Source organism: Pagrus major, chromosome 17 (genome assembly GCF_040436345.1).
Source record: "Pagrus major chromosome 17, Pma_NU_1.0".
Classification (NCBI taxonomy): Eukaryota; Metazoa; Chordata; class Actinopteri; order Spariformes; family Sparidae; genus Pagrus; species Pagrus major.
In genome coordinates this window covers 19,351,531-19,378,599 of record NC_133231.1, presented here as the reverse complement: position 1 = coordinate 19,378,599, position 27,069 = coordinate 19,351,531, and the positions used below count along the sequence as shown (strand labels likewise).

The 27,069-nt window shown below is 42.0% G+C and overlaps 1 protein-coding gene across 3 annotated transcripts; it reads right to left on the bottom strand.

Moving 5' to 3' along the window:
• Nucleotides 1-47: 47 nt before the first annotated feature.
• On the bottom strand, nt 48-27,066 carry ttyh1 (tweety family member 1). Of its 3 annotated transcripts, XM_073484890.1 has the most exons (15): nt 25,561-27,066; nt 21,170-21,334; nt 19,539-19,768; nt 15,891-16,002; nt 13,148-13,485; nt 8,246-8,341; nt 8,051-8,123; nt 6,547-6,622; nt 6,294-6,349; nt 5,942-6,034; nt 5,764-5,856; nt 5,536-5,675; nt 3,709-3,876; nt 2,130-2,208; nt 48-1,139 (listed from the first exon to the last, which is right to left on the bottom strand). In XM_073484890.1, the coding sequence occupies exons 2-15, from the start codon at nt 21,302-21,304 to the stop codon at nt 1,056-1,058; spliced, it is 1,773 nt and encodes a 590-aa protein (XP_073340991.1). In that variant the 5' UTR covers nt 21,305-21,334; nt 25,561-27,066; the 3' UTR covers nt 48-1,055. The 3 variants fall into 3 exon arrangements, with proteins under 3 accessions (XP_073340991.1, XP_073340992.1, XP_073340993.1); XM_073484892.1 differs by lacking the exon at nt 25,561-27,066 and having other exon boundaries at nt 1,056-1,139; nt 3,816-3,876; nt 21,170-22,786; XM_073484891.1 differs by lacking the exons at nt 2,130-2,208; nt 25,561-27,066 and having other exon boundaries at nt 3,816-3,876; nt 21,170-22,786.
• Between the last annotated feature and the right edge of the window lie 3 nt (nt 27,067-27,069).

Genomic DNA, 27,069 nt, shown 5'->3' with positions numbered 1-27,069 from the left:
ATGCCGTGTGTGTCTCTTACTGACTTGCAGACACGATGAAGACGAGGTGAAGGTTATTGAAGTTATTTTTATTTATATTAGACTCTTGAGTGTAAAAGGATGCCATTCAAAAGGAGCATTGATAACCATACAAACTCAATTCAAGGGTTAACAAGGTCAGTTGGCAAGGACGGGGGATTCAATGAAATCTCCAACATACCATACCATATATACACAAAACATCTTGGAGAGATCTCAGAAACCCGATGCTATACATAGTTATTATTGCTAGTTACGGTAGGGCTACTGCAGCACCAGTAGCAAGAATCATATTGCTATGTACCTGCTGTCATTTGCATGGGATTTGTAGTTCTGCACTCTCAAGACTTGAGTGGCAGTTGTAGTTCTCCGTTCAATCATTAAAACAGGGTCTTGGTAGCCCTCGAGTTTTTTTTTTTTCTTTAAGAGCAAAGGTTGATGATTATTCAGATATTATAGACAGTGAGATATACAGAATACCATAAGGTAATACAAGGAAAATACAGAATTGCCACCTATAAAAAGTAATAATAAAAAAAATGATACCAAGTGAAGGAACTGCATAACCATTCACAGAAAAAAATGTGTCGTGTTGCTACGTGCCAGTGCTTTTCTACAACAATATTTATATAAAAACTTAAAAATAAATCGGTGGTACTGATACATTTAAGAATATAAAACTACAACGTAGTAACGTCAATACCATTCTGACTTGCCTCACCACTGTTCACAGTTTACACAGAGTTTGGACAGACAAGGGGGAAAGAATTTAGACCAAGTGGACTTGGTTCATAGCATTGCACAACCATCTTACCAGCATTATCACTGTCGTGTATATCAACAGTCCATGTAGACCTGTATCTTTTAAGTGCTTCTAATAATAATAATATCAGTGGTACTGACGTTACGCACTTTGAATTCACACCTAGCATTCATTGTATTTAGATTAGTTTTTCTTTTTCATTTCAGTAAAGTGTCCATTCATATGAAAACTAAACTTTTTTTTTTCTATACATTTCCTAACAAAAAAATAATAATCAACGTGAATACAGGTTCCGCGAATGGGCAGGATTGGGGTGTGATTGACTTCCCCCGTAACCAGTCAGCATGCTGGGAGAGTACTGCACGTCCAGAACAGACGGTTCAACAGAGGAGAGGTTGAGATGGTCCAAAGGTGTTTGAGAGAGAATAAAAGAGAAGAGAAGAACATTTATTATTCATGTCGAGTTCAACTGATCAGGAGCAGCTGAGAGCTCGTTTTCTCACCATCTGACCGACGGGCTTCAATGTATTTCTGCAGAATTTTAGATTTTTCTAATGAAACTCAAAAGGAGAGGTAAAGGTACTGCACTGTGTACTCCCTCTCAAAAGTAATTGGTTAGAGCCAGTTAAGAAGACTGTAATGCAAATAAATCAACTCAAGGTCCACTTACTAGCTGGGGGGGATCGCAACTCCAGAGGAAGACCATGAGATGCAACTGAAAGCTGCAAAAAAATCTAGTGAGGGGACCTTTTCTTCTTTTCTCCTTTTGTCAAACTACTGTTTCTATGGTCAAGAGTGAACTAGGAACAATAAGTAACGGTCCTGAATTTCATTTGTAAAGACCTCTTACTAGCTTTTTCTTAAGCTTGCAGCTGGATCTTATGGTCTTCCTCAGTGGATGGAGTTTGATAAGTTAGGTCACGTCAGAACTTTGTACATCAAATCGCATGGTCACCCACAGAAGAAGACCATGAGATATGAATGAACGCCTTGGAAAACAGTAAGGGGACCTTGAGTTGTGATTTTTTTTTTCTTCTCTTATCAAACTAGTGTTTCTAAGGCCAAGAATGAATGAAAATGGTCAGATAGTGAGGGAAAAACAGGAAGAGCTCTCAGATTGAAGTTAGTAACAAAGAGTTATGAACAAGTTCATTAGTAACAGAGAAAATGATCTTTCATATTTTTGCACGTGTTGAACAAAAAGGCCAGCCTACAGGGGTCCTGCGAGGTCGAAGCCTCGCCACCATGTTAGTCCGTTTGCTACTGATTATTGAAGCGAGCGTGTGCACTAGGAGCAGCGATAAAATGGCACAGATTGCGATGGCGTCACAAGTACAGAGGAACTCACAGAGGGGGGTGGGGACTGCCTGTCAGTCAAGGGGAGGCTCTCATAGCCAGGGTTGCCATTGGAGGAAACGTTTGGAGTCCTGTATAGAGATAGAAAGAGACAACAAGGACAGAAGAGAGAGGGAAGAGGAGGAATGGAAGGATGAAGAAGAGAGGGAAACAGGGGTGAGACACATTGAGAAAGACAGAGGGGACGGGGGGGGCCGCGGGGTGACGGGACCCAAGGACAAGGTAACAGGAAAGAAGGAGAAAGAGCGGTTAGAAATATAGTGCGGAAAAACACAGCACTCAGTATAACTATGAGGTATTAGTACTGCTGGCACCCAGCATCAGGCATACAGACCACTCCTGACTGATGATGCACTGCAGGATTTATACAATAATCTGCAATTACATGCATTTAGAGCTGGGGTGTGACTCACCAGTCCCATTTCAGCTGTAATGTTGTTTTCCTAATGAATCTGTTTATCTGCACGATAAACCCCAGAAAGCTTTTAAAGCAATCCCGAGCAGATTCCATTTAAGAGGAGTGGACTGTATTTTTAGCGCTAGCTGAGTTCCTGAGCCTTGACAGTTCAGTTTGGTTTAGACAGCATCCTCATCCGTATTTTTGTGTTAATATTAGATATGGGAGCAGTCAAGATGATCAGCTGGCGTTAGAATAGGAAGTCAAATAGTCCACGATTAGGCTTCTTAGAGCGCTAACTAAAGCTTAGAAACACCAGTGAGGGAGAAAGGGAAGAAACATAAAAAAGATGAGAAAACTGAGAGCGAGAGCCAGAGAGGAAGCAGGAGGTGTGATGAAGACAGAAGCAGCAGGGACAGATCCAGAGATTTGGACACCACAGTGAGGAGACAGATGAGAGTGATGCAGGAGGGTGTTTGGGCGGGGGTGGGGTTGGGGTCTGGGGGTTACCTATAGTGAACCTGAGCCTCACATCGGACCGGAGTTTTTACGAGCGCTGCCTCGTCAATGACATCCTCCCCCCAACACAGCAGTAGTCTTACTGCTGTTTAGGAGACAGGACGCCATTTGAGACAAGATCTGTGAAATGAGCGAGCGGCCTACGTCGTCTGTCCGGAAACACTCGACAGACGGATAGACAGACACACAGACAGACAGACAGACCTCTGGAGTTGTGTCTGTTTCTCTGCCTACACTGTAGTCCATATTGACCTGTCTGTGTGTCTGTCTGCAATGCATGTGCTGAACCTGACAGCTCTGTGGAGTTGGACTAATCCTAGAGAAGAAGTGTGTGAACCTAGCTGACTACACTGCACTTCCACTACTCTTTTGTGACATCTGTGTGTGTGTGACTGTATCTTCATGTCTTCACCAGAGAGACTATGTGTCTGCAAACAATGTCTCAGTCAGTCTCTATGTGTTGTTTGCTGGGTGCATCCTGGACTTTTTACAATCCCTGACCTGTATAAAAGTTGCCCAGAGATACAGACCTCGACACAGAAACACAAGCTGGGTGCCAAAACTGTATCTAAGAGCAACCTCCTCCTCCTTATGTAACATCTGGGGCGTTCTGTCTGTCTGTCTGTCTTTGTGTCTGTGTGTCTGTGTTACTCACGGGAGGGGCGGCGCGCTAGAAAAGGGGGGTGTCCACCCGGCCCCCGGGTAATTATAGAAGGGGGCCATGGCCCCTCGCTGAGACCCCGAGGCCGTCTGTCTACGTGCCTGATGGGAGGTGAAGGGGTCCTCACTCTCGCTGTCCGAGTCTTCGTACTCCTCTGATTCACTGTTGTCGTCCATGAAAGAGAGACAGAGGGACATGTGTGAGCAGAGACGATGACCACCACTGTGTCTTTATTAAACCGTTTGTTATAGTTCCACCATCAGTTTACATCAATATTTGTTTTTATTAAAAGACTTCTTACGAGACAGATCCAGTTGATCTCTTGGTTATGATTAATTAAAGAGTAATATTTAAAGAAAGAAAGGTATTAGATGGTATAAATTACTTAATTATTCACACAACTCCTAAACTAACAGCACCAGTCACACGCTTCATAATCCTGCTGTCGTGAGACTCGAAGAGGCTTCTTTCTCATAGATTTCAGCAAATCTGGAACAAATCTCTCTCAGCAGATCCGACAAACTCCTAAAGACCAAACTCAGTTAAAACCAGTTCACAAACAATAAATTTAATTCACTTTGAAGTGGACTAGGGAGAGCCAAACCTCCAGCTATTATTGGTCATTTTTTAATGTGATGCTGTTTGGCTAAATTTGAACCAACTCCCTCAAATGTACTCCAATATTTTTCCACGTTGCATGCCAGGCAGCATCATATGGCATGCAGAACCTCCAACATTTTGCAATCATTATCTGATTGAGGACCGTTTGCACATATTTTTTCATGACTGAAGGAGCAGAGGAGTACATCTCCTCCCCGGTGCTGTGAGACAAGATGGATTTAGTTCTTTTCTTTTCAATTTAGGTTGGCTCCCACCATCATGCTCTTTTGCTGCTTTTGGCAGTGGTTATGCAAAAAACTCACAGAGTATGAAGTGGTGCAAGTTCATGAAAATAACAATGTCCTGCATGTCCTTATTTCTATTAGAAATTGACAGAAACAACTGCAGAGTGTACAGTATTCCTGTGCACATTGGTGGCAAAAGTACAGATACTTTTGAAAAAAAGAAGGTCAAAGTAGAAGTACTGATTCAACTTCTTTATTAAAGAACAAGTAATGAAATTAACTTAAAAATGAACTTGTTTGTATTATTATTACTATTATTATTATTATTATGCATATTTCTGGACTTTGAATGGGAGCAGCTGTAATGCAAGCAATTTCCCCTCGGGGATCAATAAAGTATTTCTGATTCTGATTCTGATTAAAGTATAAAAGAAAACAGTTTCCCTCTGAGGGACATTTCTAAGAGCTATTTCTGTGCAAAGCTAACTAAACTTCAAGTCATATTAATATAGTTCAAAGAATCAAAGGTAGAATCAGTGGGATTTGTCCGAGCTGTTTCCTAAACGCACTCATTCCCAGGACTTCAAATACCGACATTTTGGGAGAATAAGAAAATACAGACAGAGGGCTGCGGGGTCTTCCTCTCTGTCTGTTCCTGTTTTGTTACGTCCTTTACGTCATTTCATTTTGCGTCATCTGTAGTACATGATAGGTTGAAATGAGTCTTGTGATGTTACAATAATCAATAATTCACCACAAATGCATTAAAACTAAAAGTAACAAGCCTGTTTTGAAAATGTAAGGAGTAGAAAGTACAGATATATGTGTTCAAATATAGGGAGTAAAAGTAAAACTTTGTCAGAAAAATAGATACTCAAGTAAAGCGCAGATACCTGATAAATCTACTTAAGTACATTAACACAGTATTTGTACTTCCTTCCGTCTATGCATGACACATTTATTCCCCCTCTCTCACCTGGGGAAGCTCCTCCAGGCACCAGGCAGAGAGCAGAGGATGGCAGTGAAGGCCAGAGCAGAGAGGAACGAGTAAAGGGAGAGGTAGAGCAGTCCCTCCATCCCGTCATAGCAAAGGCCTTTCAAAGAGTCAATGTAGTCCTGGAAGAAAATTGATAAATACACCAATGAAAATGAAGAAGCTCTTGAGGTCACGCCCTTGTCTTCATTGCACTGCACCTTCAGTTACCTTATTCAGGCCTCGGCAGTTCAGTAGTGCCACCAACTGATGAAAGTTGCCCTCTGTGGAGTTGAGTATCTGCTGAACCTCCCTGAGTGATTTCTGCGATGAAGAAAAGTTGCATCAACTTAGAGAAATTGCTGTAAAGGTGACGGAAAATGTGTTTTCATAAGCTGCGAGAACATACCTCAGCTTTGGGGAACTGTGTGAGAGCATTTCTTTCCAGGCTGGAGAGGTGTGTGTGAATGTTGGACAGTGCCCTCTGTGACTGGGTCAGCAGCTGAAGCCAACATATCAAGTGTGTTAAGAGCTTTTATGTGCATTATGCTCAAATATACCATTAATATGCTGAGAGTGTAGCTTTTTATCTGCAGAGCATATCATTTCAGGACAGGACGTGCAGCAACAGCTGTGCATCCCGTCCTCTAAATATTTGTCCTTAACCAGCCTGGAACAAGTCAGGCATACAATCTGCTCACATACCTAAATGCCTGCAATGTTATATACATAAGACATGTGACTGAAAGAGGTCACATTACCTGCTGGAACGGACTGTTCATGCGCCTGCTGCAGGTCAGGTAATAATCCAACACATCTGAATGGCCGACAAAACACCAGCGCACAGCAGATCAGTGCACAATAGAAAAGATGTGGGAACATTTAACTGTCATTATATGAGATTGTGCTGACACAGCTGGGAGGTAAATCAACGCAGAAATGGGAAAACAACCAGTACTTTCAGAAGTGTTGCTTGCACAGAGGGGGGGGGCGGGGGACAGGTTGGTACTGTACCTGAGCTGGTGCCGGTGTTGAAGTGGGTGGAGTTGAGGACAAACGTGTTTGGATCTGAGCAGAAGTCACTGAGGGCCTGGCAACGTAGCGAGAGTGACAGGGAGAGTGAGAAAGGATGACAGCAGGAGAGGAGATGAGGCAAAAGGGGGAGGGCAAGAGAAAACGATCACAAGGGAAAAGTTAGTAGACACACTGACCGACTGACATACTTTACCGCCTCAGATATCTGACAGCTGCTCACAAAACAGCCACAAATATCGATCTGCCGGCATCACACGCTGCCCTGGATACCCCTGACATCGGTTTCTCTTTCCATGAGCTCATCACTCACATCCTCCCCTGTGTTAACCTCTCTCTCCATATCACCTCTGTGCATTACTTTACACATCCTGGCCTATTTCTGAGTCAGTACACCCACAAACACACTCAGCATGAGATCGCCCCACCAGAAGAGGGAGTGAGAGCCACACAGAGAGCCCCAGCGCCTGACGGGAAAAAGCGGCGACCCGGGACAGAATAAAGTGGGCATGTCCACAGCTGGCCCTTTGTTTCCCTGTCAGTGACCAGGGACAGAGCGGCTCTGTGTGGACCCACAGGCTTTGGGACATCTCCCGCCAGCTCCACATGACACTGGAGCTCTTAAAGTAGGCAGCAGTGCAGAAAAACAGCCACTATTTACCCTCTTCACACACCCCCGGGCCAGACCAAAACAGTCTCCCCTTCAGAGAACAAACTGAGAACGGGCAGTCCTCTGTTTGAGACATTAAAATTTCCCTTTGATTTGTTCTTCATAAATGTCACTGCCTCTGACAGACACAGCACACTGGTGTTGTTGTCATGTTTAGCACAGTTGAGCATTGTCCAGCAGCATGTTAGTGAATTTTACTTTCACAGGGTTACACTCACACTTCCACCTCCTCGCCTGCTCAGACTAAAGCCTCATGGGGCCGAGGTACAGTAACAGCTTCGAGCCTCACACTGCTTACCACTTTCTCTCCCTCTCTCTTCCCATCACTCACTCTAGCTCGCTCGCTCTCTTAAACTGATCTCGAGATGCACTCTCCCCGCTCTTCCTCTCCCCTCCTCACTCTCGCTGAAAGCACTTCTCTTCATCTCCTATCTTTACTTCTCCGAGCCAAACGCCCACACACTCGCAAACACACTTACATGAAAAACACGCACTTTGATGCACAAACACACTTTGTTCACAAATGCGCTTGTGCACACGCATTGAATCTTTAATCTCTGCCCCATTTTTCTGCCTTTTTGGTCCTCTGCCATGACTGCAGCGTTCCCTAGGAGGCAGGTCTTTTCACGGTTTAGCACAATGGGCACAGAAATCACACGCACACACACACACATGCACAGCTTTAGCCTGCCATCAGGGCACGGCCTCCTATAGCTCTCTTCCCTCAGCTGTAGCCAGCCAATCCCTCCATGACAGTCCCATTCACTTCCTATTCCTCCCTCCCTCCCTCCAGAGCAGTTTTCTGGGTCTACTCACCACTACAGTGGCCGTCTCCAAGCCCAGGGAGCCCCAGCTTAGGAAGAGAGCCAGCCAGGCCAGCACAGTCATCCTGTGGGGGAACAGCACAAACTCTTCAGCCAAGAGGACACCCTGACCATCAATACAGCGTTGTATGGTTTCTGTCTAAAGATACAAGTGTGTGTGTGTGTGTGTGTGTGTGTGTGGACTCACAGGATGAGCAGCCAGCGGGCTTGCTTGGCCAGTCCCAGCAGGATGAACAGACACACTATGAGGTCGAGCAGCAGCAACAACACGTATGATAACCACCTGTGAAAGAGAAAAACACACACAGAGATAGTTAGACCCAACAAAAATGTTACTCAAGGTCCGCTTACAAGTTATGATAGCCTTTTATATTACAGCTTGATAATAACATGGTAATAGTTTGATAATAAGGAGGTTATAATTAGGTAAGAGCATTTAATTACCAAAGTAATAACCAGGTAATAGCTTGGTAACAACAACGGGTATATCAGGGTAATATGGATGATATGTTTTTTGTTTTTATTTTTATTTTATTAATTGATGATCAAACTATTTATTACCATCGTCTATTTATTATAGATTAATTTATTCCACTGAACTCAACTTAACATATTTCATTTAATTTTATCTTATTCTTATTAAATTATTACTCAGCTGTTTTTGTGTCTACATGTTACTGTATGTTTTAGTATGTGTGCAAGGCAAGCTGTTCAAATAAATTGCCTCTGGTGGGATTAATAAAGTTGTCTGAATCTGAATCTGGATCAGAAATTGATTTTTTTCAGGCGATACCAATAATTTATAATTCCCTGCCTGAAAAGGCCAATACCAATAATTTCATGTGTATTTTAAAAAGAAGTTCCTGACCTGTAGTTTACGACACCTGGGGCTAAGATGTAGTGCGCAGAGATGGATGATTTAATATTGCATAGCTCTAATAAGATGTTATTGTGTTAAAACTCAGATGTTTTGCCTCTTCTTGGAACATGTATTGAAAATTACAGTCATCTTTCTCTAGAACTGTAAAAACAAAACAACACACCCACACCAGTGACGACATGTTTGACTTTAATGTGCAGCTCTCCCCAAAGGCATCATGATTGTGAGAGCAGGGTTGTTCTTCTTCTCCTCCTCTGTATTTATTGGTGGATCGCAAAACAACTTTAAAAGTGCCAACCACCATCTACTGTATCAAAGTACAGACAAAGTGTAGACACTAAACTAGTTTAGATTTGTATCATCGGCTCTAATTTCATCATTGACCAATAACCGATAACATTAATGACCAATTATCTATCTATCTATCTATCTATCTATCTATCTATCTATATATATATATATATATATATATATATATATATATACATATATATATAATTGGTCATTAAAGGACAAAGGATAATAATGAGAGAAGACATTTAAAGATAGCAACGGGTCTAATATTACCCAGATATACCCACTGTCATTACCAAGCTATTACGTGGTTATTGCACTATTAGTGAGGGATATTGAATATATGGTTACATATATGCATGTGCATGGATATGCAATAAAAGTCAAATGAAATGTGTCGCATTATTTTTGGGGAGCAAAAATATTCACAAAACACAAAATAAAAATTCAGATATGTCACAGAATGAACAATCAAGTCAAACACTAAAATATCTCTAACTAATGTTGAGTAGGTAATTTGTTAAGAATAACTTCTTTTTTAACTTTATAATCAAAATAACATACCACTAACATCATGTTATTCCTGAGCTGTGATGTAAAGTGTTACCCAACTTTTTCCACAACTTTCAACTGCACTCCACAGTTTACATTTCTTTTTTATCATATTATGATAAAAGTGGGTACAACACTTTCACTACTGTTGTTTGTTCTACATAAAAAGGAGCAGCTGAGTATAAGACATGGGGCTGTTTGTCGTTATCATAGTCCAACTGCTACTCCGAGCTCTACTTTCTAGTTTCTCCTCTTTTTTTCACCATATCTATTGTGTTTCTGAAGAGGTTGGAAATCTACAGCGTTTCTTTCATCACACTCAGACTTTTCCACCTGACCTGGGATTAAAACTTGCTTTGTTTTTTCTCCACTGTTCCCAGAATTAAAACTGCTGAGGAGAGTAATAAGATTCTGGTAAGACGGCTGATCTGGGATATCGCTTTTGAACCGGGAAAAGATGAGACATGTGTCATCTTTCTCTGAAATTATAAAAACAAAAAACAAAAAAACCCACCCACACCAGTGACGACATGTTTGACTTTAATGCGCTGCTCTCCCCAAGTGCAGCAGCATGTCGTCATGAGTGTGAGAGCAGGGTTGTTCTTCTTCTCCTCTGTATTTATTGGTGGATCGCAAAACAACTTTAAAAGTGCCAACCACCATCTACTGTATCAAAGTGTGTAGACACTAAACTAGTTTAAATTTGTATCATCGGCTCTAATTTCATTATTGCCCAATAACCGATAACATAAATGACCAATTTCTATATATATATAAATTGTGCATCTGTAGTAATAAAGGGCCAAAAACAAAGGATTATAATGAGAGAAGACATTTAAAGATAGCAACGAGTCTAATATTACCCAGATATACCCGCTGTCATTACCAAGCTATTACGTGGTTATTGCACTACTAGTGAGGGATATTGGATAAATGGTTGCATATATGCATGTGCATGTACATAAAAAGGAGCAGCTGAGTACAAGACATGGGGCTGTTTGTCGTTATCATAGTCCAACAGCTACTCCGAGCTCTACTTTCTAGTTTCTACTTTGATTTTTCACCATATCTATTGTGTTTCTGAAGAGGTTGGAAATCTACAGCGTTTCTTTCATCACACTCAGACTTTTCCACCTGACCTGGGATTAAAACTTGCTATTTTTTTTCTCCTCTGTTCCCAGAATTAAAACTGCTGAGGAGAGTAATAAGATTCTGGTAAGACGGCTGATCTGGGATATCGCTTTCAAACCAAGAAAAGATGAGACATGTGTCTGTGAATGTACAAGACTCTTGTGAAGTTAGGATGAACCTTACTTAACCTCCAACTGTTTAAGGCCGGAGATAAATCACATCTGTTGTGTTTGCTGCGTGTGGTTTGTTAATGGGAGAAAGCACTTGCATATTGCTTTTACGATGGGAATTATTTATCAGCACTTTAATATAGTTATGTACTTTTATTAATCAATTAAATTGTGTTCATTGTGGAACATTGGATATAAAAGCATCCTATCGACCCATTATGCTTAAGAACATTTCTCCGTTGTATTACCTCAACAAACGCAGCCATCTTAATAAACATTCAACATTTATGAAGTGCTGGTGAGGAGAGTTTCTTCAGCCTCTTGTAACACTGGCAGCAGAGGACATAAACAGATAAATCCTACTGGATCCAGGCTCCAACTCACACAAAATGGTAGCTGTAAAGTGGTTACCTGGCTGTATTTGTATCGTATATTTGTATATGTGTGTTTTGTCTATAACTCTGTTGTCCTTGGAGAAGCGTTGATGTGAACTGCCATTTTTAGCACGGTTTCCTTCTGTTTTTGTTTAGCTAAGGGAGTTCGGTTTAGTGAATGTCTTTTTGTTTCTTTATTTTTCTGTTTAGGGCTGAGGTAGTTTTTAAGTCGGGGAGATTTTGTTTGTTATGTTGGCCTTTGTTCACCATAAAGTCAAGCTGCACTTGTAAATAGCTCGCTCACTGTATAAAGTAATAAATTGTTCACACTCCCGTCCTTATGTTGCTTTACTTCTCGCTCTAATTCCCATAAACAACTACTCCAGGACAGATTGTGTTAATTAACACCCGATGCTTCTGCTGAACAGGATGTAAATTGTGAATATGTTTCTGGCCACGATGTTAAACTTATTAGGAAACTGACAGATCGGTATTAGCAACAATGAGTTTTGTAAACGGGAGGAACAAGAATTCAGGTTGTTTTACGGGCAGAAAAGATAAGAATGTAGTTTGCACCATCTATTTCATTCATATAATTCATATAAAATCACAGTAAACTTTATTTCATATGTCCATAGTTATGTCGGTTGGGACTAATTATGGATACATCGCCTCACATATATGCCAGATCTGGATCGCCATACCCTTCGGGCCCCCACGTATCATTGCTCACTTCTGTTTTAAAACCTTATGATATCTGTGCTTTTTTAAATCAAAATATGTGGACACTTATATTTTTTGCTAATTATCTAGTGTGGCATGTCCTCTCCATGTCACCATGGTGGAGAGGAGGTCGTGTGGCGTAGCCTCGGACTGCTCTGTTGTCCTCCTGGATCCACATTCTTCACATGTTTTATATAATCTACTATTGAAATCTGTCTACTGAGAGGGATCCTTCCATGTTTTTCCCTGCTACAAGGTTGTTGTTTCTTTAATTTTAGGAAAAGGAAGTTTTCCTCACTCAAATCGAGGGTCTAAGGGCAGAGGGTGTTGTTCACTGTACAGATTATGAAGCCAGATTATGCTTTTGGGCTATAGAAATAACATTTTCCTGTTGTTTGAAAGAACTGCTCCACTTAAACCCGAGAAAATATTGCATTAATAATGCATTATTAATTAATGACTCTATGAATTTTAGGGATATTGAAAGTTTAAAACGCATGTTCAGAAGAAAAATGAAGCACGGTCTCTATTTTGTTCTTAACAGGGAAATACTTTTAAACTTACAACTTCCACCAGGGAGGTTATGTTTTCACCCCTGTCTGTTTGTCAGCAGGATTACACAAAAACTACTGAACGGATTTCCACAAAACTTGGTGGAGGATGAGTCACGGCCCAGAATAGATCCAATTATATTTTGGCGAGGATCCGAATAAAGAGACGGATCAAGGATTTTTTTTCTAACTTCCTTTCACATTGCGGGATAAGGCGAAACAAATGACACTGAATCAGCATGTGTATTGGATTGTGGGACCATATATACATGATACACACCCCTAAAATGCCTGTGTGAACAGATCCAGGCAACACTTACTGTCATCTACTAAAAATCATCCAAAACATAAAACAATTTCCAGTGTGTGTGTGATTTAAATTCAACATGTCATCAATCTAGACTGCAGCCTCACCTGTAGTCCTCATTGACCATCAGTGTGTTGGCCGCCCAGCCAGGTGAGAAGGGGTTGGGCATCAGGCCGCTGGTCGGCACCACTGTAGGAGCCACAGAGGGAGGGACTGGGGTCAGAGGTATGATGGACGCACCGCTGATACTACTGTCATTCCCCAGGCTGAAGTCCACACTGGACCGAGCCAGGGAGATGGAGGAGAGGAGGTTGACCACATTGTCAGATAACCTCCGGCAGTTCCGCGTCGACACCAGGAAGGGTTTACTGCCGGTAAATAGCTCCTCCATGGAGGTCAGAGGGCCAGAGACAGACAGCTGCAGCCCGGCGATTGTGTCTGAAATCTGGAGAGGGAGGACGGAAGAATGTGAGGGGAGTTAAGTGGGACGGAAACCACAAAGTAGAGATGATAATGCTCATAAAATTGTGGTAGGCGTTGATCGTCTGTGTAATGGACATCGAGAAGTGAAGATGGGGATTTTGGTGCCTCAGTCTGCTAATGCATGTCCCTCATAATCTATAACACAAGTAAAAGTGCTACAAGTGAAACTGTGGTCTTCACTTTAAGAAGAACAAAAGCTGTTTATCCAACTTCCTCTGACATGGAAATAGTCTTAAGTTGGTTAGGGGAACATAACAGTGAGCACACACTTTTTTTTAGATGTTTTGGAATGACCAATTCAGAATAGAGGAGTTTTAAGCCTAGTTTTTACAGCTACTGCTTTCTGTAAAGCTTCTATTTCACTATCTAACATCTAACCTGTTTAATTACATACCTGTGCATGTGTTTTAGGGCTTTATGGCTAAAAAATGGAATTGTGATTGTTTTGACAGATGATCACAACGTTAATTTTCACTGAAAACACTAAAAAAACACTATAAAACACTTAAAATCATGATGATGTGACAGTTGTTGAGGTCTGTGCCAAACAAATATGTTTTCTTTCATCATGAGAACAAGATTTTGTATGTCCGGACATCTTCGCAGCACTACAGTTCTTCATTATAATGCTGTTTGTCACACATTTACTAACAAAATTGCAGCTATTTCACTTGGCCATACTGTAATTTCAATTATATTTTGGGTAATTGTGCAGCCCTAATATATTTATATATTACCGGTAAAACATTCCTGTATCATAGATTCACTGTATAGTTATAACCAGTACTAATCTGTGCAATCCCAGTGAATCATCATCACAAGATAATATCTACTAGACTTGCCCTAACCATGTACCAGAATACTACCAAGTGCTGTTATTGTATACAGTATAATTAGAGTTAGAGTATAGTTCTAGTTTAATATCAGAACGTGCTCTTTATCAGCATTGTACTGAAGTCATACTATTTCTACTAACAGCAGAATTTGAGAATTAGAGACAAAAGGCCTAAATGAAAAACTGAATCAATGCATGGTGTCAAGCTATTTTTACTTTAGGCCTATATTGTTTCACTTAAAGGATAAGTTCACCCAAAAATGAAGACTGCATCATTATCGACTCCCCCCCCCCCCCACGCTGATGGAAAGTCAGGTGAAGTTTTGTAGTCCACAAAACATTTCTGGAGCTACACAGCAAAACAGTGTTGCAGCATTCTCCTAAACAACTGAAGTACAAGGGGCCTTGTTTTAAAATGGAAAAAAAGGATAAAACGTGTCATCCACACACTTTGTCTTTACTTTGTATTCCTAGCTGCTAAGCTAAAAGCGTTAGCCGACACCCTGTCTGAGGTGGGTGCATGAGCTCAACCGCGCGTTGAGGGTGTAAATAACATCTCGGGGCTTGCGGAAGACTTGGACTACGCCGGATGAGCTGCATGGAGTCCTTTTATGTTCGTTACATTTTTTAAGAAGTCCCCATCCACTTCAGCTGTTTAGGAGAATGTTGCAATGCTGTTTTGCTGTGAAACTCCAGAAATGTTTTGTGGGTCTTCACCTGACTTTACATCGATATCCAGTATTTCTTATCGGATGAGTAGATAATGATTGTATTCTCATTTATCCTTTAAAGAAAAGATAGTTGATTGTTTGAGTCTCATCTCTTATGGCCAGCCACCAACCCAAAGCATCAGTGTTTGACGGCCTGCGAATGAGACTCAAAAAAATCAGCTATCTTACATCCTGCAGTTTTAATATTGACGTTAGTTCATATAAATCACTTTAATCTGCCATCTTTAGTCTTTAAAAAATATTTTGTCTGCATTTCTCTGACCATGCATGTGATAATTCATGTGGTCACTTGAACAAATGCTCTTTTCACGTTTCTGTAAGCAGGACTAAGTTGCTTTTTAATGCTTCTTATTCTTTCCAGTGTCTGTCCACTGACACGGTGTCTAATGCTGTTGCTTTATGAGGGTCAGATTAGATATCATACTCTAATTTAATGACCTGATAGGTTAGTTTCTTCGGTATGAATGAGCTGGGCTGTGATTTCCCCACTCATTCACAGGTCATTGATCCAGATGTATATCATCACCTATATTGCTGTAGTTTCCCTGACCTGTATCCTCTACAGTAGAGGGAGGACATTTGGCAGTCTGACACATAAACCGCTGTCTGACCACAGGGAAGTCGATGACACAGAAGTTTGTATCTGATTTTCTTTCTCTCTCTCTGCGCACCACATCCTCTCTCTCTCCCCCACACACACACACACACACACACGCACACGCACACATACACATGCACATAACAGCGTGAAGCAGGCCAGATATTCTGCATGACAGTTTACTTGCGGAGAGCAGCACTCACCAGCAGATCGATGGAAGCTAGCGTATAATTGGCTGTGAGAAGAGACGAGGTCAACTGATACATCCCATCATTAGCCTCGCTGTTGCCATAGAAACCGATGCCTATGGCAACACTGCAAAAGGGGGGGGAAAGAAGACATGAAAACATTGTGGGTGGGTGTGCTGTGTGTGTGTGAGGGGGGGGATAGCAGAACAGATAGCAGAGGCATAACTGTAATGTTTAATTCAGTGTGTATGTACATTTTAAATGAATGTGACACAAGGAGATACAGCTGAAGAGGATGGGATGTGTGTGCTCTGGATGAGCATACCATCAGTGGAGCGCAGGGGAAGGAATAAACAGATGATGGGGGGAAAAAGCTGACTCTTAGCACTCAACGGTTAAGCTTCTGCGAGGAAAATATTCGAAATGTTAAACATAGCGACGTGTTTACACATCTTTCTGTTATTCAAATATTCAGATTAAGGCTCGGGCCAGATGTTCGTCAAATCCCCTCAAACCCGAGAGGAATGGTATGACCCAATCTCCCACAAAGTATGTGACCCAGATTAGAAAGCAGGGGGGAAAAGGAGGAATGTGTGTCTGCGTCTGTGTGTGCTTTGCATTTCAAGCTGCCAAATGTGAATGGCCGTCTAATGCAGCTGCATTTCAAATGACTGTTTCTGTGACCAAAGGCCACCATCTGGAGGAAAGGGTGTCACATGAAATATTTTCAAGAGGTAAACTGCCTTTTTTTCCATCCAGTCTGGCGCAGAAAAGCTCTTATGTCGAGCATCAGCGAAGGAGACGAGTGAATCACATTACATTACGCTCCATAAGGGGGAGACATGAACCACATCAACCTACAGCCTCTATATGATGACATCATTATGACAGCCAGAATCAGATCTCCAGTACATTATGTTCTGTGATACAACAGCAGTGCATATAAACGTGCTGAGAGAGGACTGGAATATAATAACAAGCACAGCTGAAGCATTAAATTGTATTATAATTTTATTACAGCACACAGCTGGGCCTGTAGCTTCACATTAAAAAAGGCAGCTGAGCTTCCCGTCACTGACTCGTGCTGTACAAGAGTGTGCAGGACAGACGTCAAGCAGCATTTCTGTTTAACGTACAGCACAATGTCCTGACTGGATGACTGCGTGGTCACCAGATCTGAAGGGAACACCGGTGGGTAAATGACTGTGCTGTAGGTGGGCGGGCTGACACACATAAAGACGGTGAAATCCACACACACAGACTAAAAAACACAGTGCTGTCACAGGCCCATGGTCAAGAAACAGCAATGCAACATGACCATCAGCTGTCATACAGGCCTGTTTTCCTCTGCAGTGACTGTGGTGACTGTGGTGACTGTGTGAGAGACTAAAAAGCACATGACGATGGAGAGGGTGACAGCTTGTGACTCACAGCCTTGTTGATGTTCTGGCTAAAAGGCTGTGGTGTGAAGTAATTTAGTACTTTTGTTTAAGTACTATACAGCACTACACTCAGAGTGTAATATTGTACTTTTTACTGCATTTATCTGACTATAGTTACTACTGGTATTACTTTTCAGTTTAAGGTTTCACCGAAGAAACACAAGATAAGCACATGAAATACAAAGTATCAAGATTAATCCAGTGGTTCCCAGTCTTTACCAGCCGACAGCGTCATGACCGATAATGTTTTCACCTTGTGGGTCTGTGTGTGCCATCATGATATAATAGTGTATGTTCCTGGAGACACCTATTGTGGCGGGAACTACCACAAAAGCGGTTTTGAGTTCTCTGGCAGGAGAATATATGTCTGTCTGTCTGTTTGAGGACAGATTTTGTCAGATAGCGTCACAACTGCAGCCATGAAACTTTACAGAAGTGTAGCTGAGTTTTTAGGGGCGCAGTTATTAGGACGTCTTCTGTATATATTTTTATTTTATTCTTATTATTCTTATTATTCTTATTCTTATTCTTATTCTTATTCTTATTATTATTATTATTATTATTAACATTTCTTCTATTCTAGTACTTTTTATGTTCTTTATGTTATTATTTGTCCCTCATGTTTCACTATAAAATAACATGCAGACTGGAAGGCAAAGGACAAATTCCATTGTTTCTTTAACTATGATAATAATTGCTTTGACTTGATTTGAGTATTGATGTAGTAAGTAGCAGCATAGTAGTGCAGTGGTTAGCACTGTTGCCTCACAGCATCACGGTCCTGGATTTGAATCCCGGCTGAACCTGCGTGGGATCACCCATACTTTTGATAGTTTACACCATCAAAAACATGTATATTAGATTAACTCTCCAGTGCCTTGAGCCTTGTTGGAGTTGGTCCCCGGGCGCCGTGCGCTGGCTGCACACTGCTCATCAGGGATGCATTAGATGCAGAGATGGAGTTACACTACGTTGTCTGACTGTAAGTGATAAATAAAGATTCTTCTTCTGATGACTACTGAGTAATCGTAGTTCTGAACATGATGTGGTCCCATTAAAAGATGGCCTTGTCACAATGTCACATTTAAGATCAATGAGTTGTTAGCAGTGTAAAAGTTTTAAAGAGTTTACTTTAAACTTCAAACAAGATTCATTTAAAGGAATAGTCCAACATTTTGGAAATTAAGCCCATTTACATTATTGCGTGTCTGTACAGTAAAGTACAGCTAGTCCGGCTCTATTCAAATGTAAAAAATGTGTGTTAATTTGTGACTTGGTTGATTTTGTTATTTAGAGCAAGGCTAGCTGTCCCCCCGTTTCCAGTCTTTATGCTAAGCTAAGCTCACTGGCTAATGACTACAGCTACCCTACAGACATAAGTGGCATCTGGGCGCTCCAGTAGCTCACTTGGTAGAGCCCCGCGTACAGGGGCTGTGTCTTCTTCACCTCAGTGGCCCAGGGTTCGAAAGTGACCTGTGACCTCTCTCATCCCATTTCCTGTCTCTTCACTTCACTTGTCACTGTTCTATCCAATAAAGCCATGAAAAAGGCCAAAATAATAGTGATAATAAAAAAAGACTGAGTGGTATCATCTGTACGAAAGCGAATAAGCATATTTCCAGAAATGGTCCTTGAATAATAGTTTCAGGCTCAACAAGTTAAAACAATCAATCGATTCACAAAAAAAGCACATTTTGTGTATCAGAGGTTTGTTTTGACCCCTCAGATTTATCTTGTGACCCACTGAAGGGGGCTGACCCTTCGGTTGGGAACCACTGGACTAAACTAGGTAAACTTTAAGCAGCTGCCACAGCATCAGTATGAACAGTCTAATAATGAATGGTTGAAGAAGTATTCAGATCTTTTTCTTTAAATACAACAATAAGACAATAATATACTACAAGTTAAAGTCCTGCACTCAAGTATCATTATAGTGAACTTTGAGTGTCAAAAGTAAAAAGGGCTCATTATAAGAAGAGATCAGCAAAATAACTACTTCTTAGTTACTTATACTTTAATTTAGCTGATTATAATTTTGTACTCTAAATTACATAAATGCAGGACTTTTACGTGTACTGGAGTATTTCTACAGTGTTGCAGTGGTACTTTTACTCGAGTGAAGAAGTAAAAACTTTTTCCTTCACTGATAAAAGGCGACTTGTGTGCGTCGCCATAAAATGTTTGAGCTTTGTGATAATGACGACTGCGTCCTACTCCTCACCAGCACAGCGTGACAGCTGCTACCGCCACCCACGTGACACAGCAGATGCCCCGCCCCTTCTTCCCGCTGTAACCGTGACCCGTGCTGCCATCTTCATCCTCCTCCTCCTCCTCTGATCCCTCGCTCCGGTCACCACGGTGACAGCAGCAGTAGTGTATGAGGAAGGAGAGAACCACCAAGAGGGAGATAACGAGAGCGATGGCCGATAAACTGGACAGAACCAGCAGAGTCTGAAAGGAGGAAGAGGAGGGGAGGATGAGTCAGTGGATGTGAGAAATGGCACTTTAATTCCATTTTTACAGGAGGGTTAAAATACCAACTAATCCTGTTAAATTCAATAGCTTGTCATATAGTCCTGCCCCCATTAGCAGCAGGAGATGGTGATTAAAAAAGTGAGAATAAAACTTGGAAAAAGTCAAGGATACAGATCGACACTACATGCAAAAGTACATTAACAAAAAGACGAATTTAACGCAATTAATTTGAGGGGCTTCTTGACCACTTACTCATTTCAAAGGCTTTGCCCCATCAATCCCTGATCTGTATATTAATGTCACTAAGCCATATCGGACTTTGATCAGGCTCCATGTCATAAAGTCAGTATTACTGGAATGCATTTCGCTCCCGACACATATCTACAGTATTATCCTTCATCCATCTGCCCGTCTGTCACTCCCCGTTCCTCCACCTTCTCTCCATCTCACCTCCTGTTCTCCGAAGCCCCTCCTCTACCCCATCGCCCCACTCCACCCATCCCTCTTTCCCCACGCTCTCACTCTCTTTTTTCTCTCCCCCACTCTCCCCTCGCTTTCTTTCTATCCACACCACTGAATCTCTATTAATAATCTGTGACCTACTTAAATACATTCACTGCCACTCTCTCTCACTCCCACTCTCATCTCTCCCTCTCCCTCCATGCCCGGTCCTCTGTTCAGCAACCTCCTCGCATTACTCATTCCCTCTCTCATTCTCTCTCTCACTCGGAGCACTTTCAGTCTCTTTTGTCTTTCTGTTCTGCAGGATAATTTGCGTCCCCGTCCCCGTCCCCCCCCTTCCTCTTTTTGTACCGCAGAGAAGTCACAAACACGCACTGAGACACTGCTAGCTGGAGCGTTTTGTATGAGCCTGTTGGAGGAGAAGGATGAAACCTTTTGCAATGTTGCAGCAGAAACTGCACAGTTCAGTCAGGAGCGTGCAGACAATAGCAGCTGTGGAAACCTGCTGGAGGAGTCGCACCATGTTGAATCTCGCGCACTATCCTGGAACCAAATGGTGTTAAATATCTCTACTTTGCATGCACAGAGGCAGAGGTGTAAGTGGCAGTTAAAAAAAGCATTGGAGCATCTAAAGCAAGGTGGGAGAAGATTAGATATGAGCTCAGGGGCTCTTGCAGGGGTCGTACCTCCAATAATCAGGTCGATAAATTGGCATGAAAATGAGTTTTAAAGGACTGTCATCATAGCTCTGCAGATTGCTGTTACATTAAAGGATTCAAGGGGCAGTTATACAGTCACTTAATACATCTGTACATTTGTGGAGCAACAGGGCTGCAGTCATTATGCAACACGGCCCCTCAGCTTGGACAGTTACAGTCGAGCATGTGGTTACAGTGTGCGGCAGGTGTCTGTTACCTGCTGGTACTCCCAGCTGTCGGGGACAAAGATGTTGTCCTTCATCTGCATGGTGAGGTCCAGCCGGGGGAGGGCGTGACACATTCTCACCCACAGCGAAGGGGTATAGCTGGGCACCGTTGTCATGGCAGCCATTTTCTACTGCCACTGGTCCCCTCCTCCACCCTGCAGGGAGGGAGGGAGGGAGGAGAGAGGGGTCAGAGCAACCAGGATGTGAAGTAAGAACAGCAGTAGGGGAGGAAAGAGGGTAAGGAGGGGTGAAGGACTTCCTGAGCCCCGTGGCTGAGCTGAGTGGACAGAGAGGTCACGGAGAGCGATTCAGCCACCTTGTTCCTGCTCCATCCGGGGACAAGGTAGACAATTTATGAGTGGTGATCACCTGAGAGAAGTCAGGGTCACCATGTCAGACGTAGTTACTTGAAATGAGGTCTCAAGAGTGTAAATCAGTGCGCACACATCAGTCAGAGAGGAGGTCGAAGTGTGTTGTTCTAGTTTTTGTTTCACTGATTTTAGATCTGTTCCTGACGGCAACATTAAGTGAACGATTTACATACAAGTACCAATAAATCAAATAACTGTCATTTGTCACATACATTCATATTATTATCAGCTTTACGTGTTATTATTTTTTGAGACATAATTCAAAACACAGCCTTCTTTCAATGAGCTTGTGATGTGTTAAGAGCTCAAACAGTTTGTCAGTTATTTGATTAGTCCGGCGATCGACTGAAAATTCAAACAAATTAAAGCTCCAGTGTGTAGGATTTAATGTGGATTGTAACAAATGAAATTAGAGCCCAATGAACCCAGTGTATTTGTTGTCTGATATGACCTGATATGAAAACAATTTTTTTTAGAGATTATAGTGCAGAAAAAAAGACGCTGGGGATAATTTTTAATGATTTCAGTACACTGATGTCATTTTGGACAATAAAGTTTATTGTTGAACTGTAAAATATAATGCCTACATAGTGTTTGATAACCACATTTGAGGGATCGTTGCAAAAAATGTGTATATTGGGCGATATATTGATATTGGAATTTTCTATTCCCTAACATCAAATTAGAGTTGGCCTCAAAAATCGAATACCAGTCGGGCTCTGAACGAAATACCTCTATTTCTACCCTGTCCTACAGTTGCCACTAAAAACTCGGCTATAGTCACTACTGTAGTAACACCGCAGTGCAACATGGTGGACTCCACCGCAGAGGACCGGCTCCCTCTGTAGATTCAAAAGGCTAATATAAGGGTCTGAAAAACACAATAATTCTTTGTTTCAGGTGATTATACACTAATTATGAATATTATATTACATTTACACAAATAGGCCCCCCTAAATCCTACACACTAGAGCTTTCAGTATTTTAGGCTGCATGTTTGTAGTGTTGTTTTCCTTTTAAATGATATCTTTGAGTATTATGAAAACTGCTATGTAAATAAAATGTAGAATTATTATTATTATTAGTGGTTCCAGCACTCTAAAGATTGTTTTATTATCTAAAATTGAATATCTTTTGGAATTTGAACTATTTCAAGATGTAACTTTGGGCTCTATTTACCATTTTTTGACATTTCATAACATAAACAACTATTCAATGATCAAAGAAATAATCAACAGATTGAACGATAATAAAGAATAATCATTCGTTGCACCCAGGGGGGTTTTGGCATCTACACAGGCAGATTACATGACTGTATATAACAAATGATTATTATTCACAGACCTCTCTCTCTTCACCTTATAAAAGAGGATATGCTATAGGAGCAGCGTGGATTATATAGGGGATATATGAGGTCTTTGAAGAAGTCTTCCTGCAGGAGAACACACACTGTAAAGGCATCAAGAAGACCACTGAACAAAGAGGGATGTATATGAGTCCATCATCAGCCACTGTTTGGTGTTACTAAAGCCGGCCAAGGGGGAGAAAGTAGGGTAAATACAAAGGGCAAATCCGGTTAGCCAAAACATACAGTGCAATCCTCATTACAATGACGGACCAGAGGGGGAACAGAGGGGCGAGACAAGAGCCTGGTAGGCCTCTGATACCGGCTGCCCAGATTAAGAGACCATCAGAGCTTTACTGTTTAAGAAAGGAGCGTTTTAAGACAGCTCAGACACGTTGACAACAACAGCACTGATGCTTAAACACAAAGAGTTATACAGCTGAGCTCAATGCTGATATTACACACAGATACAGTTCTTCTTTTGAGTCAAACAGGATCCAGTAATGTCTCTGAATTAAAGGTTTGTATTGGATTGTATTATCTTTTACTGCAGCTGTTATTTACTCAATACAACTTTCAATAAGCACAGTATTCCACTATCCCCATTGATTCACGCTGACAATCCGCTGCACAGAATTGTGTTAAATACTGTGCTAATGATAAAAGGTTAGATTTAGCCACATGCCCAGACAATTGTCCCCCCATTCAGATTTGGGGCAGTTATGGTCCAGAACAAGTTAACAGCTCGCCCAGAGGCCAGACAGGGTCTGCTCTAAGCCCATTACAATAAGCCTGTTCACCTTAATGGTCCCAGCAGCCCAACTGTCACAAATCGAATCATTGCCAACACTCCATTTCCCTTATTAAAACTGCACTGAACATGATGGTTCACACGCTGGGAGAGCTGCATCCATCCACCACATCAGCACTGTAAACAGACTGTGTGTGCGGTTATATTCATGATCATCTATCTCGAGCGAAATCATTAGATTAAATGAGGTATATGAGGACATTTATCAGACTTTGGAGAGGATAAAAGCGTAATAATCACGATGAGGGAATAGCTCCACAATCAAAGGAGAATCAAGTCTACTTGTTGTGCGATCACCACCAATAATGTGGGTCAATATAGAGAAGCATCTCCTTTGATATATGACAATACAGCACAAGCAGAACACACCACATGAAATCCACTATCAAACAGTTAAAGATATGGACTATGACAGCAGGTTATGTGTCTTACTGTAATATCTGACAATGATGGCAAACACCAGGTCAAAGTTCAGATAGGATCCTCCCACAACCCAGAAAGTTATTGAGGCAACCTAATGAGGTGCTGATGGACGTGAGGGGGGGAGAGGGGTTCACAGTCCAGGAGCAGCAGTTACTCAGCAAGTGTCACAGATAGGAAGCCTCAAGTTGACGTAATGTCCCCTGCCAGCTTGTTATCATGCGTCTTATCATTGCATAACTGAAGCCAAATAAATTTGATTTTTGAGCTCAGTCGGCGGAGAGAAGAAGATGAGGAGGAAAAAAAAACGGGAGAGACAAGGAGAGAGATGGCACCGACTCTCACCCAACCGTGAGCTCTTAAGGAAGAAAAAAAAAAAAAAGACAAGACGGGGGGGATAATTCTGCCTGGTTCAGTCTGCACGGAGCTCAGACGACACAGAGAATAAAATCAGTTGCATGATATGAGACTCCATGATGTCTGAATGTAAAGAAAAGGGCCATTTTGTGAGGCGGCTAATGAGAGCAAGGCTGAGGCATCTCTGTCAGCTGGGTTTAGGATCATCTTTAGCACAGGAGACTCATCTCCACCTTCATCTTTTTTTTACGACAGTGCAACTCTCTTGATCAGCGGATGTAATTAGTGTCAGCCCTTTTTGCAGCTGAAATGATGCACATTTCCAATTTGCCACATAAAATCCGCTATGATTCACATTACAGCCCGAGCAGTCGTCCAACAGCCTCTTAACAACAACCTTAATGACTGTAATTTATGAGGAAGCGTTACAGCCTCGTGATACACTACATCAGCCAGGAGAAATTAATTAACAGCTCTGTGAAGTTACCTTCAGTCTAGAATACCCTCAATTAAAATTCAATTTTCACTTCACGTTCAACTGCAAAATTAATGCCCAGTTCCAACAGTGAGCCTTCAAAGTGTGTGCAGCTGACCGAAGGTAAGTGAGTGCAGCTCATAGTCAGTAAGTCAGAGCGAATCAGTGCTCTGATGTGTGCACAGAGTCCAGCATGACAAGTTGATGGTGACAAAATGCTTCCACACTACTGACCGAATCGACAAATCCCCACAGAGCAAAGAAATATCATCTTCATGCAGGTTAAACAAACTGTGCAAAAGCATTTACAGAAAATGTGGGAAATAATTGGATGCAATCAAACCATTACAGCATCATCTGATCATTCACTTCTCCTACAAATGGGAGAGGATTCCTCCATTAGGTTTAATATCTGATAAGCATGAATCCATTTTTTGGCTGTAATGGTTTCATGAGCATCCATTAAGCATTTCTGAAAAAGGTAAGCATGGCTCCACATAAGCATAAGCATATTATATTTCACTTGATTGGTGATTAATCTCTGCAAGCACATCAATAATGAAAGCATCATTGAGAGGAGAGAGAGAAGATCAGTATCTTACCTCTGTCGGTCGCGTTGGGAGGTTTCTCTCTCCTTCTGTATCTTCTCTCCGCCGGTGTCCGTGAAATATTTACTCACTCAAAGAGGTATACTGCCAGCCATCAACGCTTGATGCTCTTGAAAAAACATCATCCTGAAAAAATGGCTTAGAGACATGCCAAAAATATGTCAAAAATAAGGGAAGGGAAAGGGAGGGGGGAAAAAAATAAGCCAATAAGTCTTGCAGGTATTGAAATATTAAATAGCCAATAATTGTATGGTTGTCTGGTGACAGTGGAGAGGTGCTTGTGTTGATGGATGGGAGAGGAGCTCTCAGTGAGAGCGAGCGTGCGAGAGAGAGAGACAGAGAGAGAGAGAGAGAGAGAGAGAGACAGAGAGAGAGAGACAGAGAGAGAGAGAGAGGGATTAAGATTGAGGAGACACCCCTAAGGGACCCTTTATCATTGCAATGTAGCCCGCCGTAGCTTAACGCCCAAGCGACTTCACAACAAGCCTGCAACACGATATTGCCCAAAGATAATTAATCTGTTAACGGGGATTAGCGGGGGTCTAACCCCTCACTCACTTCATCCTGAGATACCAGAGGCACACTTCTACTGCCGACCCCCACCTACATCCACGCTCACTCCCATCAACCTGACCAATCTCTGCCCAGACTACCACACTGAACCTTGACCAGATTACCGAGAGAAAGAGAAAAAAAGATGCCATCCACTAAATAGTTACAGTAGTTGTTGTTTTTTTAAAAATCCACTCACATGTTGGATGCAGAAATGGTGAACTCCTGCCTGACAGCTCAGTTAGGCTGCGACGTATCAAGGGCTAATGTGAGGAACATAAAATTGGAGTAAGAGAAGCATATAAGCACGCATAGATGAATAAGGGGAGGGGGAGATGCAGGGAAAGGCAACATAAAATAGTGAGGAGGGGGAAAAAAAGTGGGTTCCCAGGGAGTGATGCTGAGAGAAAGAGGAGGGAGGGAGAGAGATGGAGTGAACAATGAACAGAGAGAGAAGGGGGTAAAGCGGCATGCAATGGATTTTTTAGGCAAAACCAGTTTTCAGTGGAGGCTGCAGAGCAGCATTAACACTGATTCAGTGACACGGAGGCTGGAGGAGAACGTGGACGTGATGAGAGGGTGCTGATGGAGATGATGCTCTGTGGGTGATTTGGCTGAGGGATAATGCAAATTGGAAGATATAATGGCAAGAAAAGAGTAGAAAGAGTGTGGTGTTTGTCTGCCATTGGTGAAAGGGGGGCAGAAGCGAGCCAGCAAAGAGGGAGGGGGCGGCGTTAGTTTTTCTGTGTCACTGAAAAGAGAGTGGGGGAAGGGAGGCAGGGAGATAATGCGAGCGAGGGAGCAAACAGTAGAGAGCCACAGAGCATACTCACTGACTCATATAGCCTATGTATAGTGTGTATGTGTGTGTGTATCTAGGAGGAAGACAGAAAATTATATTATGTATGCAAGAGTTGTTCGGGGAGCGTTTACGCAGCCTGCGAGTGTCTG